This window comes from Oreochromis aureus, linkage group 20 (genome assembly GCF_013358895.1).
Source record: "Oreochromis aureus strain Israel breed Guangdong linkage group 20, ZZ_aureus, whole genome shotgun sequence".
Lineage (NCBI taxonomy): Eukaryota > Metazoa > Chordata > Actinopteri > Cichliformes > Cichlidae > Oreochromis > Oreochromis aureus.
In genome coordinates this window covers 36124735-36142643 of record NC_052961.1, presented here as the reverse complement: position 1 = coordinate 36142643, position 17909 = coordinate 36124735, and the positions used below count along the sequence as shown (strand labels likewise).

General features: G+C 39.2%; 2 protein-coding genes across 2 annotated transcripts; one reads left to right on the top strand and one right to left on the bottom strand.

Moving 5' to 3' along the window:
* Positions 1–1060: 1060 nt before the first annotated feature.
* LOC116309993 (troponin C, slow skeletal and cardiac muscles-like) lies at positions 1061–5773 on the bottom strand. Its single transcript, XM_031726713.2, has 6 exons — positions 5628–5773; positions 4931–4961; positions 2227–2373; positions 1977–2091; positions 1625–1761; positions 1061–1271 (listed from the first exon to the last, which is right to left on the bottom strand). Exons 1-6 carry the CDS (start codon positions 5649–5651, stop codon positions 1240–1242), a joined length of 486 nt encoding a protein of 161 aa, XP_031582573.1. The 5' UTR covers positions 5652–5773; the 3' UTR covers positions 1061–1239.
* A 6229-nt stretch (positions 5774–12002) lies between these two features.
* On the top strand, positions 12003–15833 carry LOC116310000 (60S ribosomal protein L22). Its single transcript, XM_031726721.2, has 4 exons — positions 12003–12143; positions 13051–13158; positions 14575–14699; positions 15633–15833. The coding sequence occupies exons 1-4, from the start codon at positions 12024–12026 to the stop codon at positions 15775–15777; spliced, it is 498 nt and encodes a 165-aa protein (XP_031582581.2). The 5' UTR covers positions 12003–12023; the 3' UTR covers positions 15778–15833.
* Positions 15834–17909: the final 2076 nt, after the last annotated feature.

Below are 17909 nucleotides of genomic sequence, written 5' to 3'. Positions count from 1 at the left end.
AAGTCCAGTCGCGTCCTTTTTTCAAGCTCTTAAGAAAGGATCAGGCCGTTGAGCAGTATTAATATTGTAGCACTATAACTGATAATAAGGTTACCCTTGAGCTTTAGGTGGATGCTGTCTGTAGAAAAGCTTCCCAGCACATCTAATTTTAGCTTACTGTTTTATTCAATCTGCTCTTCCATTCTCTTTTTTGTCTGCTGGTACAGGTACAACGATACTTCAAGATACAGTGACAGAGTCCAGCACAATCGCAGGTGTGACCCTGAATGAGCTTCCACACCTGTAGAAGGTTACGACTTTGAAAAAGGTCCGAAAAGTCATGGCAGATCCTCGACACGCCTTATTAGAGGAGTTTGATTCCATCTGGTTGTAGACAGAGTTTCCCAGCATACAGGACTCGAAGTCCCCAACCATTAGTCTTTTAAATAACTCACCATGTTCTCAATGGTCATATTGCTTTGTTGTGTATTTATTGCACATTATTGCATTTTGCTTGATGGTTGTGTGATTTCTACTTACTGCACAACAAATGTGCATTTGGGGATAATAAAAACCTCCCTGATCCTCCAGAGTCAACTTATCCTTCTGTCCTCCACCCGTTGTCTCTGTCTCTCTCTGTGTCTTGCCAAGTGCGTGGTGTATATGGACGTGGACATATGAATGTCCACAGTCATAATATATATGGACATACAGTAATAAGTCGAGAGATGTGATAAAATGCCAGGCTTCTTCCCGCTAACCATCAGATCATTCCACCGGAATGTTGAATTCCATGTTTTGTTTCTTGTGGGCTTGTCTTTGCTCTCATCTCCTTTGTGCATAGCCTCATGTACCAAGGCGGGATGCAAGTGGAAAACTTGGAATTACCTGCCCGCCCTCATCCATTCTGTGGAGCCTTGGAAAAGCCACAACTTTTATTCCTGCCTCGTGTCCTGCGCCGGAGTCCAGTGTCCCATTGAAACTATAACACGACTGTGCAGCCCAGTTAATCACTATAGAAATTATACTAATTGACTTTCAGTTAAGCTAATTTACACAAAATATTATGACAGACAAAACAAACATGTAAGTATTTTTATTCAGAAAAAATATTTTATTCAATGAAATCTCCTGGAAAAGCTGTTAAGGCCTTGAAGGTACAGTCTTAGAAAAACCAGTGAAGATATATTCATGAAGGCCTTTGATGATATTGCCAACACATGTAGAAGATAGAAGATGTGAAGCGTCCGGTAGAATCCTTTATTCAACTCCTTTCATGAACTCCAGGAACTCTGTCAGAGACAACGAACAGGTCAGTACATCAGCAAAGCTAATTACTAATTATCCATGACTGGGTACAATGGAGTTTTCTACACAACACTATTTGATTTTAAAATCAAAGTCCATAAATATCATTCTCACAGTTACTCCCCATTACTCCTTTGGATTTTGTTTATTTGCCTTTTGAACTCAGTTTCTGATTTTTGTTACTTTATACACTTTGTCAGCCACAATAAAGAGCTCAATGACTCTGTAATCATTCTCAGTGAAATGGTTTGTGAACGTGATGAAAATGTCCTCCTTATGTTGTAAGGAGAAAGCTGTTTTGTGCACATTTTAATTGCAAATAAACTGCTTCCCATACCATCATAATCAATTTTGCCATCATTGTTTTTGTCTCCATCCTTCATCAACTCTTCGATGTCATCTTCAGTGATGGCCTCTCCAGTGGACTCCAGCATGGACTTCAGCTCTTCTAAGTCTATGTATCCATCTCCATTCCTTAACATAAAAATACACTCATCAATCCTACCTGCAATGCTCGCTGAGGTGCGTCTTTTGGCATTAAGATTATTACTGTATGTGTACTTTACAAGCACAAAAATATTCAAAACATCCCTCAATCTCCTACTGGCAGTCAGCAAAGATTTGTCTTGTATCAGGCTGGTGGTATTTTCTTTGTATTATGGCTGCGTGAGAACACAAAAAAGACCTACTTGTCAAACATGCGAAAAAGTTCAGCCAACTCCTCCTCAGATTTTCCTTTGCTCTCCTCCTTCATGCAGCGGACCATCATCACCAAGAACTCATCGAAATCTACTGTCCCGCTGCCTGTGAAAATACAGCAAATAAATAAATCAGGACTATAATGTCTTTTTCACCTTTTTTTTTTTTTTTTTTTTAAATATGTTAACCATGTTATGAAATAAACATGTTCCTGATCCCGACATACTAATAGTGACATACCATCTTCATCCACCTCGTCAATCATCTCCTGTAACTCCTCAGGAGTGGGATTCTGTCCCAGCATTCTCATCACCTTTCCTAACTCTTTGGTACTGATGCAGCCGTCCTCTGCATCCTGGATGAAGATATCAAACGCAGCTTTGAACTCTGAAAAACAAATTGTTGTCGTTACTGAGATTGTTGTTAAAGTTGCACACAACAACAAACAGCCGATACAGACTAGACTGATGCTGAAAATATAACATCTGTCAAGACAAAACTAACTTTGAACTGTTTCTTAAACTGTTTCTATCAAGGGCTTGTTTAGTGTTTACAGCATCTAATATTACAGGAATTCACTGATTATTCTTTGTTATGATAAAATCTGTCATTTAACCACAAAGATCCGAATCCTATAATCTTATAATTTATCCACAATGGAAAACAGAAAATAAAATATTTACACTGGAAAAATGTATCGTTTTAATGTATATTTGATGGCAGCAGCACATCTCATGTTCACATTTGTAAGTAAAATGCAAATATTGAGCAGCAGCAATGAGTAAAACTTGAGAATCTTCTCTGCCAGTGCCAAACAACTTCTACTCTGTTACAGTGGCTTGCAAAAGTATTTGGCCCCCTTGAACTTTTCCACATTTTGTCACATTACAGCCACAAACATGAATCAATGTTATTGGAATTCCAGGTGAAAGACCAATACAAAGTGGTGTACACGTGAGAAGTGGAACGAAAATCATACATGATTCCAAACATTTTTACAAATAAATAACTGCAAAGTGGGTGTGTGTAATTATTCAGCCCCTGAGTCAATACTTTGTAGAACCACCTTTTGCTGCAATTCCAGCTGCCAGTCTTTTAGGGTATGTCTCTACCAGCTTTGCACATCTACAGACTGAAATCCTTGCCCATTCTTCTTTGCAAAACAGCTCCAGCTCAGTCAGATTAGATGGACAGCGTTTGTGAACAGCAGTTTTCAGATCTTGCCACAGATTCTGGATTGGATTTAGATCTGGACTTTGACTGGGCCATTCTAACACATGGATATGTTTTGTTTTAAACCGTTCCATTGTTGCCCTGGCTTTATGTTTAGGGTCGTTGTCCTGCTGGAAGGTGAACCTCCGCCCCAGTCTCAAGTCTTTTGCAGACTCCAAGAGGTTTTCTTCCAAGATTGCCCTGTATTTGGCTCCATCCGTCTTCCCATCAACTCTGACCAGCTTCCTGTCCCTGCTGAAGAGAAGCACCCCCAGAGCATGATGCTGCCACCACCATATGTGACAGTGGGGATAGTGTGTTCAGAGTGATGTGCAGTGGTAGTTTTCTGCCACACATAGCGTTCTGCATTTTGGTCTCATCTGACCAGAGCACCTTCTTCCACATGTTTGCTGTGTCCCCACATGGCTTGTGGCAAACTGCAAACGGGACTTCTTATGGTTTTCTGTTAACAATGGCTTTCTTCTTGCCACTCTTCCATAAAGGCCAACTTTGTGCAGTGCACGACTAATAGTTGTCCTATGGACAGATTCCCCCACCTGAGCTGTAGATCTCTGCAGCTCGTCCAGAGTCACCATGGGCCTCTTGGCTGCATTTCTGATCAGCGCTCTCCTTGTTCGGCCTGTGAGTTTAGGTGGGACGGCCTTGTCTTGGTAGGTTTACAGTTGTGCCATACTCCTTCCATTTCTGAATGATGGCTTGAACAGTGCTCCGTGGGATGTTCAAGGCTTGGGAAATCTTTTGTAGCCTAAGCCTGCTTTAAATTTCTCAATAACTTTATCCCTGACCTGTCTGGTGTGTTCTTTGGACTTCATGGTGTTGTTGCTCCCAATATTCTCTTAGACAACCTCTGAGGCCGTCACAGAGCAGTTGTGGAGCTGTTTTGCAAAGAAGAATGGGCAAGGATTTCAGTCTGTAGATGTGCAAAGCTGGTAGAGACATACCCTAAAAGACTGGCAGCTGTAACTGCAGCAAAAGGTGGTTCTACAAAGTATTGACTCAGGGGGCTGAATAATTACGCACACCCCACTTTGCAGTTATTTATTTGTAACAAATGTTTGGAATCATGTATGATTTTCATTCCACTTCTCACGTGTACACCACTTTGTATTGGTCTTTCACCTGGAATTCCAATAACATTGATTCATGTTTGTGGCTGTAATGTGACAAAATGTGGGAAAGTTCAAGGGGGCCGAATACTTTTGCAAGCCACTGTATTTATTCTGGCAACATTTATGGCTTTTCTATGGTGTGAGATTTATTGTCAAACAATGAAATAATCCAACAACCACAAATTTACCAATTTAGTTCTATTTATTTTATTTGTTTTCTGTTTAACCATCTTTGATTTGTCTAAAATATTTGTTTATGCTTGCTTGAAAATGTAGCTTCACATATCAGAGACTTTACAACAGCGGCCATCTCAGGCCCTTTTTCACACATGGAAATCTGAGGCAACGATCACGAATCCCTCAAAATAATAATAAAAATAAAAAAATAATCAGGATCTGTAACTGAAACAAAATGAACACAAAACATAATAAAAACAAAACATATTCATATTATTAATATAAAGTGCCTTAAGGCAACTGTTGTGATTTTGTGCTGTATAAATAACATTGAATTATAATTATATAACTTATTTGTCAAATGTGGCATTTGTCATTTCATCTAATAAAGAGAAAGACAGTAATAGAATAAGTGGTTTCCTCACCATTTTTCTGCTCCTCTGTTAAGTTCTCAACCTGGAGGAAAACATCACATTTTAATTGACATGAAATTCATCTGACTTGTGTTTTTCCTTTGGTGATTCTTTGTGCCACTCAGCAGCAGCAGAGGTTCACGTCTGCAGCTTCATTCCTGCTCTCAGTATGGACTGCAATGTGACACTAATTTCTCCACTTGCTATTCTTGTTTATGGAAGTTGAGTTGACGGGGTCAGCAGCTGTCACTTCTCTTCTTCCCTTCAACTGTCCAGCTGTTCTTTGTTCTCTTGTCAGGCACCATTTATTTATACTTATAAAAGTGACATTTTCAAACCTTTTTCAGACCAGCGGCTTGACTCCAACATGAGTTTGGTGACCTCGGGCAAATATTCAAATGAATCCTTTTTCTTTTCTATGAACTTACTCCTAAAACTCTTCATTGCGCTGTATTGTGAAGTTGGTCAAATATATCACATTGGTACACAAGGCTGACTGAGCTCAGATTTCACTGTAAAGCTACAGTAATGCAAAGCTTACAATAATAACATAACTTCATATTTTCAGGAGGATATTGACAGTTGTTATAAAACAACTATATAGTCTGTCTTATAATATAATGTTATAATTGTCCAATAAATATGTATATCATAGAAGACATGTTATAGAAGGAAATATAACAGCATACTCGGCATTATCAGTACTCACCGCTGCTTTATATACATCATCCATGGCTGCTTATCTGATCCTGCAGTTGAAACAAGAGCACACTCAGACACAGGACGAGTGCTGGCAGTTATAACTCCCTCTACCTTTATTGTGAGAGGACTGTGAAACTAAAAAAAGGCTCTTGACCTATCTCACAAAATTCAAGGAGGATGGTGGGAGGGGTGACAGAGGGATTACAAGAGAGAAGTCTATAAATAGGAAACAACAGAAGGCAGCAAAGAACAGTGAAACACTGTCAGTAGCCCCTCAGCTCTCCACTGCAGCAGATTTGAAACAAATCACTGCAGGCTTCAGCTTTTTCTTTTGGTCTGTGAAGGTTACTCCCAGTAAACACCAGGACTGCTGTAGTTCCCAGTGACCTTCACTTACAGGACTGTAATGGACCGTAATATCTTAAGAGCTTCTCCGATTTTAGAAAAGACATGGTGTCATTGAACCACTGAGTGCTGGAGGGAGCTTTAGTCGACTTCCAGTGAAGAAGAAGATAACGTCTTGCCATTAAGAAAGTAAACGTTAAAATATTTATTGGTTAGAGGTCAACTGGGACATGGCAACATGGGGGGAAAGCTTAATGATCACTGAAAATGTCCTTTAAATGAAATCCAAATAATTCTGCCAAAAGTGAGTAAGTGGTGAGTCAGAGTCAGTGAGACTGGGATGGATTTGTGACAGTCAGGTTTTAGAGAACAGGACTGTATGAGTGAAAGCTGAACGCAGACTGAACCTGTGTGATTCTTTTAGAGCATTGTGTCACCAGTCATCTCCCAAATTTAGACCCAATTCATGTTCCCAAGCAGCCTTTAGTAACTGGTGAGGAATCAAAAGATGACATTTCATTATAAACTTTAGAGATAATTGGCTTTTGAAGAGGATCTTGGCTCATAAGCTCCTCCCACTGCTGTGGAGAGAAAAACTGGGAATAAAACTTTGGCACAATGTCTAATCTGAAAGCACTGAAACAGGTTGGAAGGATGGAGATCTGAGAGATCTGTAACGCTGCGGAAAACACCATCATTGTAAAAATCATTAAAACATGCCAGCCCCTTATTATATCACGCTAAAATGGTTGAAACAGATAATTCCTCAATAAAGGAGATAAAGTAGATACTTAGAGAGTTAAATTTGACGTGCCTCCTAAACTGATATCAAATTTTCAGTGTGGAGTGAACTACTGGGTTCATTGTGAAGCCAGAGAGGTTGGATGGAACAGGAGAAGTAAAGCATTTAGAGAGGATGAGAAACAGGACGGGGGCTCTACATTGCACCATAGAAGGTCCAAAGATCTGAACCAAAAGGAGATTTTGTGGATATGCGCTGACCAGTAATGCAACAGGAAATTAGGAAGTGACAATCCGCCATCTGGAGTTACAGGAGTGTGGATTTGTTCAAATGTCCATTTTAATCCATTGATTCTGCCAATAAGCGAGAGAAGTAAGCTTCCCCATCTTTGGAGGTCCTGTTTAATTAGCAGAGAAAACAGCATTTAATGTTACATTGATCCTTAGATGTTTGAAGTCAGAGGGGCCTAATTTAAAAAAGGGACATCAGAATGTGTGAGATAGCATTCACTTTTAGCAATGTTCACTCTATAGCCAGAGATTGAACCAAAATCTCTGAAAAGCAGATAAAATTAATGATTTGGAGAGAACAGGATCTGAGACATACAGCAATAAATCATCAGCATAAAGCGATAACTTAAATTCTGTGCCTAACTGGGAAATTCGGCTAAAAATAGAGGAGGACCTCAGAAAGATTGACAGGTGCTCTATGTGAACAATAGAGGGGATAATGGGGACGCCTGTCTCATGACACAGGAAAGACTAAAAAAGCCTGAGTGAATGCTATTGGTGGAGATGCTGGCATGAGCAGATGTATAAAGGACACTTATAGAAATGAGAGCAACAGATTTTGAAATTAACCCAGTATTAAGTGAAACTACTGCAGTTGTCAATGGTGACAAAGGCACCTGTTTGTTCATTATGGAAACTGTTAGCCGATAAAAGTCTATTCACTAAAAGTGCTCCTTTCTGTCACTGACTGCTCTTATTATAAATGTCTACAGAAAGATGCTTAGAGAGAGAGATTTTTAAAGAGTCTGATCATTTTGGTTTAAACAGAAACAACAGTTTTATGCCAGAACGTCCTGTCCTCCCTGTTTCTCCTCACTGCTTCTCTGATATCCGCCCCTCCTCCTTCTCCTCACCGGGTGTTTTCATACCTGCTGTGGCGAATGAAGCCTTTGGGCCTAACCACAGTTGGTCATTGAACAGTGTAAAGGTAAACCAAAACATTTTTCTTTTTTGTTTCTGTCAATCTTGAATGAAATGTTTTTTGTGATGCTAAAATTACTGTTTCTGTAAATGGAGCTCTGCTTTGAACAGAGAAGTAAAGATGCTTTTTCTGATAGAAGAAAATTATTTGATTCATTTCACAAACAGATGCGTCTTTGTAAAAATTTCCATAGTGCTGACAAACACTCACACCTGTACATGTCTGTAAGAAAACAAGTACTATCAATGAGAATACATTGATGGCATGAAAGAATGTAACAAAGGGCAAATTATTATGTGTAAACACAATACTGGTGTAAAAAAAGTCTGGCATGCTCAGTCATCCAGATCCTGACCGGAGAGGTGATGAAGCGTTTCTCCCACTGAAAACATGAAAATAGGACTAAAAATAAAATATTAGTAAAAGTAGCAATTTATGACAGCTCTTGCATTGGATTGCATCAGTTTTCCTAATGAATTGCTTAATGAGAGTATATTAATGTTACAAATGGTAATAATGTTACAGAAGTACTACATATTCAGATTTTTGTACACATAGCAGTGTTTGAAGTATAATGTTGTTTTTCAGAGAGTAACTTATAATTGTGCTAAATATGCCTGTGACTTTGGTGTGGTTTTGTTTGTTGCACTCTCCTTTATAAATGATCTCAATAGGGAGCTGGAACAAGTTGTCCTGGTGGCATCTTCACCATCAGTGTTGAGACAGGCGATGCTCTTGGCATACATGGATTCTGCATGTGCAGATTCAGGAACACTGAATCTTATTTACCCTCAGGAACTGAAGTTTGCTGTGAAGCACTTCAGAACATCTTCCTTCAGCTGGATGCCAGCAGGCTCTTGACCAAAGTACAGCTGCTCCATAATAATGTGTATGAATGAGCCAAACATTCATTTGGATGCTGAATGTTCTGACAAATGGGCAGAATTTTATTTTAGACCGAAAGTGAATAAAATGATCTATTGGTTGAAAACAGCAGAGGAGGGAAAAACTACACTTGAGAAAATGTTAGCAAACTTTGTAAAGTTTGTTGAAGGTTGGTAAGTTGAAACTTTATGTTTATGAGGTATGTTGTATTTATACTCCATGCAGCAGTATGTAAAATGTAACTGCAATACAGACAGAGAGTAAAGATAAATATGTGATTTTGACTGCAGGGTGAATGTACGTAAACATACTTATGTGTGTATGACTAAAGTGTCATCTTATCAACCTCTTATGTTGGCAGAAATGTTGTTAAAGTGTTTTATTTGTTTTGGGTTTTTTGCAGATATGGATGAAATGTTGATATTGTGCGTCCCTTATTTTTGTCCTCTCTCTGTTGACAGACAGAGAGAGGACATCAACGCTGGAGACTTGGGTGGCCTCCGCAAGAGACACTGCCCTGTCGTCGGGTTGGAGGCAGGTGGGGGGGGGGAGTAGGTTCGGCCGGATGGCTCCCCGGCCTCAGACGGGTGATGGAGGGTGTGGTGGGGCGTGGTCTGGGATGCCATGCAGACGCACCTGCACGGCATCTGCAGATCACGCCCACGGTGTTAAATCACGGGGAAGCAGGGTTGAGAGTGTTGTGGTGGTGTGATGCAAATTTTAAATAAAGATAGCTCAAAACACGGATCTGTGGTCCCGTCGTGCCTTAATTCCACCACAATTAGTTTGTCGGGCACATGGCATTGTATGAACAGGAACAAAATGGCAACTACGGAAAGTCATGTGATCAAGGTCAACGGCAAGGGTCACTTGGAGCTCATTGCTGATTGGCCAAGTTACACAACAACAAATAATCTGTCCACATCTTCCCTTAAACAAACAAACAAACAAAAAGACTAAATTGTTTACATCATACACCCAAAAATTATTTTCCACTGCTCTTTTTTTCTAGCTGGGCTACACAAGATCATTAAGATCTGTGATATGCTCGGACTCAAGTTCATCATTGGCTAGTTTGCAAGACAGTCACTCGGATAGCAGGCCACACATTCTGAGAGATTCAACAAACACTACAGAGTCAATACAATGGGGCTTATGGGTACCAGCGCATCGTGGAGTCAGGGGAAATTAAAAGGCAGACAGGAAGCTACAAAGAAGCTTTCAGTGGATCTGGTTATCTGTGTTAGTAGGACAGATATTAAGAGTGGAAGACAGTAGAAAATGGAAGAAAGGTGAGAACGAGAGGAAAGGGCCATGGTTTTACAAAATCCAAATGAGAAGCACAGGAAGGAACAGGAGAGAGAAGACAGTTATATCTCGACTCAGATTTGGGCACACTGGTTTAAATAGCACGTTTGTCTTAACAGGAAAACACCAGGAAAGTGTGACTGCAACAAAGAAGAAGAAACAATAGGACATGTTTTAGTGCTTTGTCAGAAATATGATACTGAAAGAAGACAACTGATCTAAAAGCTCGATAATATGAAAGTGAAACTGGACTTGGCTGATTTATTTTGCAAGAACTCGAGAAGTGAAAGTTATCAGGCCATATTTTGTTTTTTAATTTGTTTGGAAAGATTTGATTTATTTTTTTTTGAAAGTTCGGTCCGCACCCCACACCAGTTGGTGTTACTGCACCATTTTGCTGTCGCCAAACACAAATAAATAATTAAAAGAAGAAGATGAAGATGAAAACATGCCTACATTAACTGGTGATAGACCAGGGGTAGGCAACTCCAGGCCTCGAGGGCCGGTGTCTTGCAGCTTTTAGATGTGTCCTTGATCCAACACAGCTCATTTAAATGGCTAAATGACCTCTTCGACGTGTCTTGAAGTTCTCCAGACGCCTGGTAATGAACTAATCATGTGATTCAGGTGTGCTGACCCAGGGTGAGATCTAAAACCTGCAGAGGCCAGGAGTTCCCCACCCCTGTGATAGACATATGCAGTCAGTGGTTACTGTGAATAAAAAAATCATCTTTAAATAATCAGTCCCAGGTGTCATAGGGAATGTTATGGGTAAATACTATGCCGAGTAATTGTATTTGTAATGTAAGTTTATTCAATAAATGAGTTCAGGGCACTGAGAATTTAATTCATAGAGTCGTGTTAGCAATTCACTACAGTCCCCTCAGACAATAAATGTGCTTTTGTTTTATCTTTAGCTTAATTTTAAGACGATGATCAGCTAAAAGTACTCAAACACATTTCTCATGCTGAAATAAAGAGCACTTATCAGCCTACTGGAAACAGATTATTTCAGGCCGGTTTCTTAAACCTATTTGTAAGCTGACCAGCGCCTCAGTGTCCATCACTCAATCCTGTTAAATCCCGTTTGTCATTTTTAACCCAGATCAGTCACTCTGAAGGGAAACACAGGCTCCAGCAGCTCTGTGCTGAGGAAACGAGCTGCAGTTGCTTATTTTGTGGAGAATATGGGATGACGTTACATAACATCAGGGGTGGCCAACTTCAGGCATCAAGTGCCGGTGTCCTGCAGGTTTTAGATCTCACCCTGGGTCAGCACACCTGAATCACATGATTAGTTCATTACCAGGCCTCTGGAGAACTGCAAGACATGTCAAGGAGGTCATTTAGCCATTTAAATGAGCTGTGTTGGATCAAGGAAACATCTAAAACCTGCAGGACACCGGCCCTCGAGGCCTGGAGTCCCCCCCCTTACATTAAACAGCAGCTGTCCAGGTTAAACTGTCACGTGGGCGTGTTTCCTGTAACAGCAGCAGGTGTTTAACAGCTGACAGGTAAATCCGCGGGCTCGTCGAACTAATCGGTGTCGTGAGGAAAATGTCGACTCGTTGTTTATGTTACAAAAAGACGGACCAGGCAGAAGGTGTTTTGATTTTTTTTAATAAAATAATTTAATTGTTATCTGAATATAATATTGATACGTGTATATATTTGAACGAGCTGGAGATGTAGACCTTTTTTGGGGGGTCTTTAATCTTGTCAAAACGATCAGACGGTTCAGTGAAAATGACGAATCTGCCGATGCAACATTTTTAACACGGAGAGTGGAAAATGTAAACAAATCTAACCAGTTAATGTAAAAACTAATTAACGAGGAATATCGGAACTATTGCGAGGTCCATTGCTGTTTAAAAAAAAAAAAGAAAAAAAAAGAAAAAGTCTATTGGTTGAATGGAAATGAAGCGATTTTGGGACAAAACGAATTCCATCAATTTTTCGGCGTATGATGTTGTAGCGCATGCGCACCGCTTGCTCTTCCTTTTTGATAGCTTCTTCACCATGGCGCCTATTGTAAGTAAAAAGTCGTGCTAAAATCTGTCGACGTTGTATCTTTTTCCTACATGAAATCTGGAAAAACTAGCTTGTTACAGCTACATGGACTAAAATGCAGGGTTTGGGTCCGTTTGTGATGTTTTTTTTCTGTTACACAGCTGAGTTTTTTGTGGCCTATGGCTGTCTGTGAGTTAACGTTAGCTTAGCAGCGTCGCAGAGCTAACCACGTTGCTAGCCCTATAACGATACCTTTGTTTAATAAGGTGCGCAGATAAGGTTTTGGAAGCTGACAGTATCTACGGAGCTATCGCTGTTTGTTTAACTTGTTTGTTAGTTAATAGCTCCGAGACGTGAACGTTACTAGTCGGGGGATTGACGCAGAGCTCAACTCATGGAGATGTTTTTACTTTTAGTCGTACTTATCAAAACATTGAAGGGTCGAAAATAGCACTTATACATACTTAATGTTGTGTCATTGAATGTTCTTATAATTACACTCAAGCTTTGGCTAGAAATTAAGTACAGTTGCATCATCACTTACATTAAACTGTTATGCTGAATACACACACACACACACACACACACATACATACATACATATATATATATATATATATATATATATATATATATATATATATATATATATATGTATGTATGTGTAACTCTGTAGAGTAAAAGCAAAGTCCGCTGTTAATTCAGATTGCAGGATTTTTGAATTAATCATTTGAATGTGATGGTGACCAGGTTTTAGTAATCGTTCTTTGTACTGCACAAACAGGAAATTTACATTTTGATACATTGGAATGTTAACAGTTGGTTGTTGTTGTTTTGTGTAAACCTTACTAAATTTTGTTCATATAAATGCAGTGGACAGCCTAGAGCTTCTTTGTAGTGAAGTAAATGTTTGTTCTTCCATTGGCAGAAGAAGCAGAATGCCAGCAAAGGTGGTAAGAAGAAAAAGCAGGTCCTAAAATTCACACTGGACTGCACGCACCCCGTCGAAGATGGCATCATGGATGCTGCCAACTTTGTAAGTTGTAAGCTGTAACTTTTTCCGAGTTATTTTATTACCAATTTAAGACTAGAGGCTGTCCTGGAATGGATTGCACAAGCTGCACGGCCTCTTTGAGGTGACATTCCTAGCCAGATCTGGCTCACTCTACACCCTTTTTGAGTTCAGCCTCCATTTGGATTGGCTTGGGAAACCACACCTTTACACACACCCAAGTTTCGGGACTATATTTTTTCTTCTTCTCTTCAGTCGGTAACATTTCTTGCTACAGATGTCTTTAGGGCCGCATGACGCTAAGGATGAATGTCATTAGCATTTTCTCAGTACTGGTAGTTGTCAGCACCTAGTTACTGATACTCACCGTAATTTGGTATGAAAGGCTTAGTGACTGGTTGTACTTCTTATGACTTGTTAAGAACAAACTAACAAGGCCAATAAGGTTGTGTATTACAAAGCAGAGGTGATGGCAATTTTTCTAGCAAGTGGAAAGAAACAGTGTTTTTACATGTTTAAGATGATGATATCTGAACCAAATAAGATCAGGGTTTTTTTTCTTCTGTTTTAAGCAACAAGAAAATTAATAAGTACCAACCAAATTTCTGCACGTTGAACAGATAATGAGGTAAAGGTCTCCTCTCTGTGTGACTCCTGTCAATTGATGAAGCCTTCTAGGTGCTAATTAACTTTCCAAACTGCAGTTATTGGTTATTGCTCACAAGCATTTTGATGTCAACACAACAGCATAACAGCTGTGATTGGAACACCTGAATTCAACAACTTGGGTGGGTGAGTGAATACTTTTGGCTATGTAGTGTACGCGCCACAAGAATTGCTGCGCCAAATATAATAAACTTTTTTTTAAAAATATTTTTTTAAAATATCAACAGCTGGGTGGTGGATTAAAAGCTGTCCACAAGGACAAACGTTCTCATAATGCCAGTAACTGTGTCTAGAGTAAAGAAATGCAGATCTATTGCTTAAATAAAAATGGTGCTCGTTATTTTGACTTGAGGTGGAAAAACACTTGAATGTTTAGTTTGTGTTACATGTAACTATAAAGCAGTTACATGTAACACAGTCAAATGTGCTGCACAAAAAAGTCAAAATGAATTAACACTGAAGGAATAACCCCAGAAATGACTGCTTTTTGAATATGTAATTATCTACTTGGGGACAAGTTTAATACCAGGGTTCTGTAGCCATCGAACTCGCAGCCATACAATTGGAAAACAGCTCGTAATAATCCATACTACTGTTGGCTTCACTTAAGCAAAAAGGCCTGGTGCATTTAAAATCCAAAAACTCACTCACCCAAAGAGATTTGTTGGTTTTATTAGAACTTTCCTTGTTACTCTTCAGTGACCTTGTTGCTCATCTGGATCATAAATAGAGCCGTCGGTATAAAGTAACATTTTTACTACACATTATTTGCAGGAACAGTTTCTGCAGGAGCGCATTAAAGTGAACGGCAAGGCTGGCAACCTTGGTGGCGGTGTGGTCTCCATTGAGAGAAGCAAGAGCAAGATTACAGTGTCCTCTGAGGTGCCCTTCTCCAAAAGGTATCAGGCACTCACTTTGTTTTTTTGTTCCTAATGTAAAGTTCTGAGTAAGATGACAAGACCACATTACTAACAGAAGCAAACGTAAAGACCAGTTAACTCAACATCTGCATATAGATCATGTGACGTTACTAAAATTTACATTTGCCAACTGCTGTTGGTGATTTCACTGTGCTGAATGGTTCATGCAGCTGCAGCCATTCACAAATACTAACATTAACATTTTCATTTTAAGACATTAACATTATGGTGGCATATCAGTGTGAAATGACAGCTGACACACATCTTTAATCCTGAATGACTGTAATAAATGTAAAAATAATAATAATGAAACAATGTGTAATAAAGTGTCAAATATGTTGCACTTTATGTATATGCAAGAACAAAGATGCACAGGATTTTTTTTTTTTTTTTTTTTTTTGTATTGAGTAGAATCACATCATCATGTGACGTGAGCTGGGATATTACAACTGAGGACTGGAACCTGTAGTAACTCTTAAAAAACATGGAACGTATGACAGCTAGTGGTATCAGTCATTTTTTATTTAATAGAGGATTCCAGAAAAGTCTTTTCAAAACTAAAAATCCATAAATGTATTTGCCACGTAGGCAAATAGTTTAACAGTTATTAATGATGATGTCAGGGAATGGATATTTAGGGAGTTCATCATCATCATCATCATCCGTGGGAAAACTGCCCATGGTAAACAGGATTCAGTTCTTAAAGGTATAATGGCAGTTATGAGTTCACAGCCATGCCACCAGTCTGTTGTTTGTGGGAAAAATGTGCTCTTGTTAAAGCAAGGTTTGCATAGCTTTTTGTAAAATTCCATACACCAGAGAGCTACCCATAACCCAACCACTCACCCACCGTGCTGCTGTTCCCTGAAGGGGATTCAACTGATGATTAAAATTCGTCTCTTGTTTTTCCAGATACCTGAAGTATCTGACAAAGAAGTACCTGAAGAAGAACAATCTCCGTGACTGGCTGCGTGTTGTTGCCAACACCAAGGAGAGCTATGAGCTCCGCTACTTCCAGATTAATCAGGATGAGGAGGAGGAGGAAGATGATGATTAAAATGGCAATTAATCTGATTTTGTGTATTTAAATAAATGTTGTTTACAATACAAAGATTTTGTTTAAGGTTCCTTTTCATAATGTTCCAGTGTCTAACCTGATGACAGATCATGAGAAACGTTATTCATTCCAATGTTACTGCACTGTAGAGCAGTCAGTGTAGGAATCATGGAAACAAGACTTTAAAAAAAATTGCAAAATAAGCAGTGAGCTCAGATGGGCTGAAATAAAACTGAGCGATGTGATTTTGTTCATTCTTCATTGTTATGAAGTGGGCGGAGTCTTCATATGGTCAAATATGAGTCGGTTGTTGCTGGAGTTGAAAACAAACTGCTTGTAATTTGATGTTAGAGTTCTTCACAGGGTTCTTTCTGTCCTGTGACAAACCAAGTACACCCTCTGACTTATTAGTTTGTAGATCCAGCATTAGGAGACCAATAACTTGGAAGTTATTGTTTTCTGCTTGTCTTGCGTTGTTGTAGAGCAATTTTGGCCCCACTACAACAATCTGTTGTGGATTTGCTGGTGTGCTTGGGGTCACTGTCCTGTTTCTCAAACCAGTTTTGCTCCATTTTAAATGGCGCTGTTTTTGTAGTGTTGATGGTAGTGATTTGGTGGGCACAGACCATTTTTATGTCACTCCACATGATACCACTCAGCCAATCAAATGTGTGTATTCTGGGCAGCAAACACTACAACTGTACAGTACAGATAAGATTTAGAGGCAAATCATACAGAAAAAGATGGTACAAAGCAAAAGAAAGAGAGGTACAGTACAGTAATGAAGTACCAATACTTCATTACTAAAGTAGAATTTTCAGGTTTCTGAACTTTTTTTTTTTCTGACAACTTTTTGCTTTTACTCTCTACATTTTTAAACAGGTACATCTACTCCTTTCAAAACAGGTTGTTTGCTTAAGCTATAGACAACTGATCAAACGTTTTAAAATACCCCAATTTGTCCTGTTATCTATTGTAATTCAGGTTGTTCCATTACAATGAACAGCTTGAAATGGTACAAAGTAAGCGGTGAACTGCTAGAGGTTTGAAAAAAGGTAAGGTTGTTCAAAACTGAAAAATCATGTGCATTTCAGAATGATACAACATAGGTTAACAATTTAAAGCTGTTCTGCAGCTTGATCAAGGTTGATCACGCCTTGAAAGCTGCTGCTACTAATTCCTACAGCTGTTCCAACTTTCCTGGATTACTTCCCCCTCTGCATAAAAGCAGTGTTGGAACACACTGTGTTCCAACACTGCTTCATCAGCATCAGTTGAACAGTGTTGTACTGCAGAAAGTAGTGTGTTGGTACAAAAATGGTGAGAAAAAGGCAATTAACAATGGAAGACAGAAAGACCATCATAATACTAGCCAGCTGAGTCTAACCATAGTTTGAATTTAATTAAATTTGATGCTGTCATTTTTAATTTTATTTTTAGAATAAGGCCCAGGTGGATGAAAGACAGCAAATAAGACTGGTTTTTGAGTTTTGGTTAATAGACTGGTGTGAAAAATTGCTGCCACACTGCCCCCTCGGCCTGTGCTTCGAGGTTTCTGGTAGTTAGAATGACTCGGGGGTGTTGATTCATTTAAACTAACATAATCACCCTGCTGCAACCAGGTTTCTGTAAGGCAATAAATCAATTTGTTGATCAATTATTAAGAGACCTAATGTTTAATAATCCACATTTAACCAGTTTTTGTTCTTTATGTTTAAATGTCTATTTTGCTGATTTGTGGTGGTTTGGGAGCTGACACAGTCTCTAAGGGAAAAACTGCAGAGAGGCATGTAAGACTGGTCCCCACTATAGTCACGTTTTGGGTAGGTTCAATAAATGGACCCTAAAGATCTTTAAAATATAATATCTAACCAGATTCTTACTCTGGATGGCATTACCTTGCCCTCCAGTAACACTGTGAGGAACCTTGGATTCAGTTTTGACCAGGATATGTCCTTCAATGCACATTTAAAACATATGTGGTACAACTTTCTTCCATTTGCACAATCTCGCTAAAATTAGAAATGTCTCAGAGTGATGCTGAAAAACTAGTTCATGCATTTATTACTTCCAGGCTGGACTACTGTAATTCATTATTATCAGGATGTCCTAAAAACTCCCTGAAAAGCCTT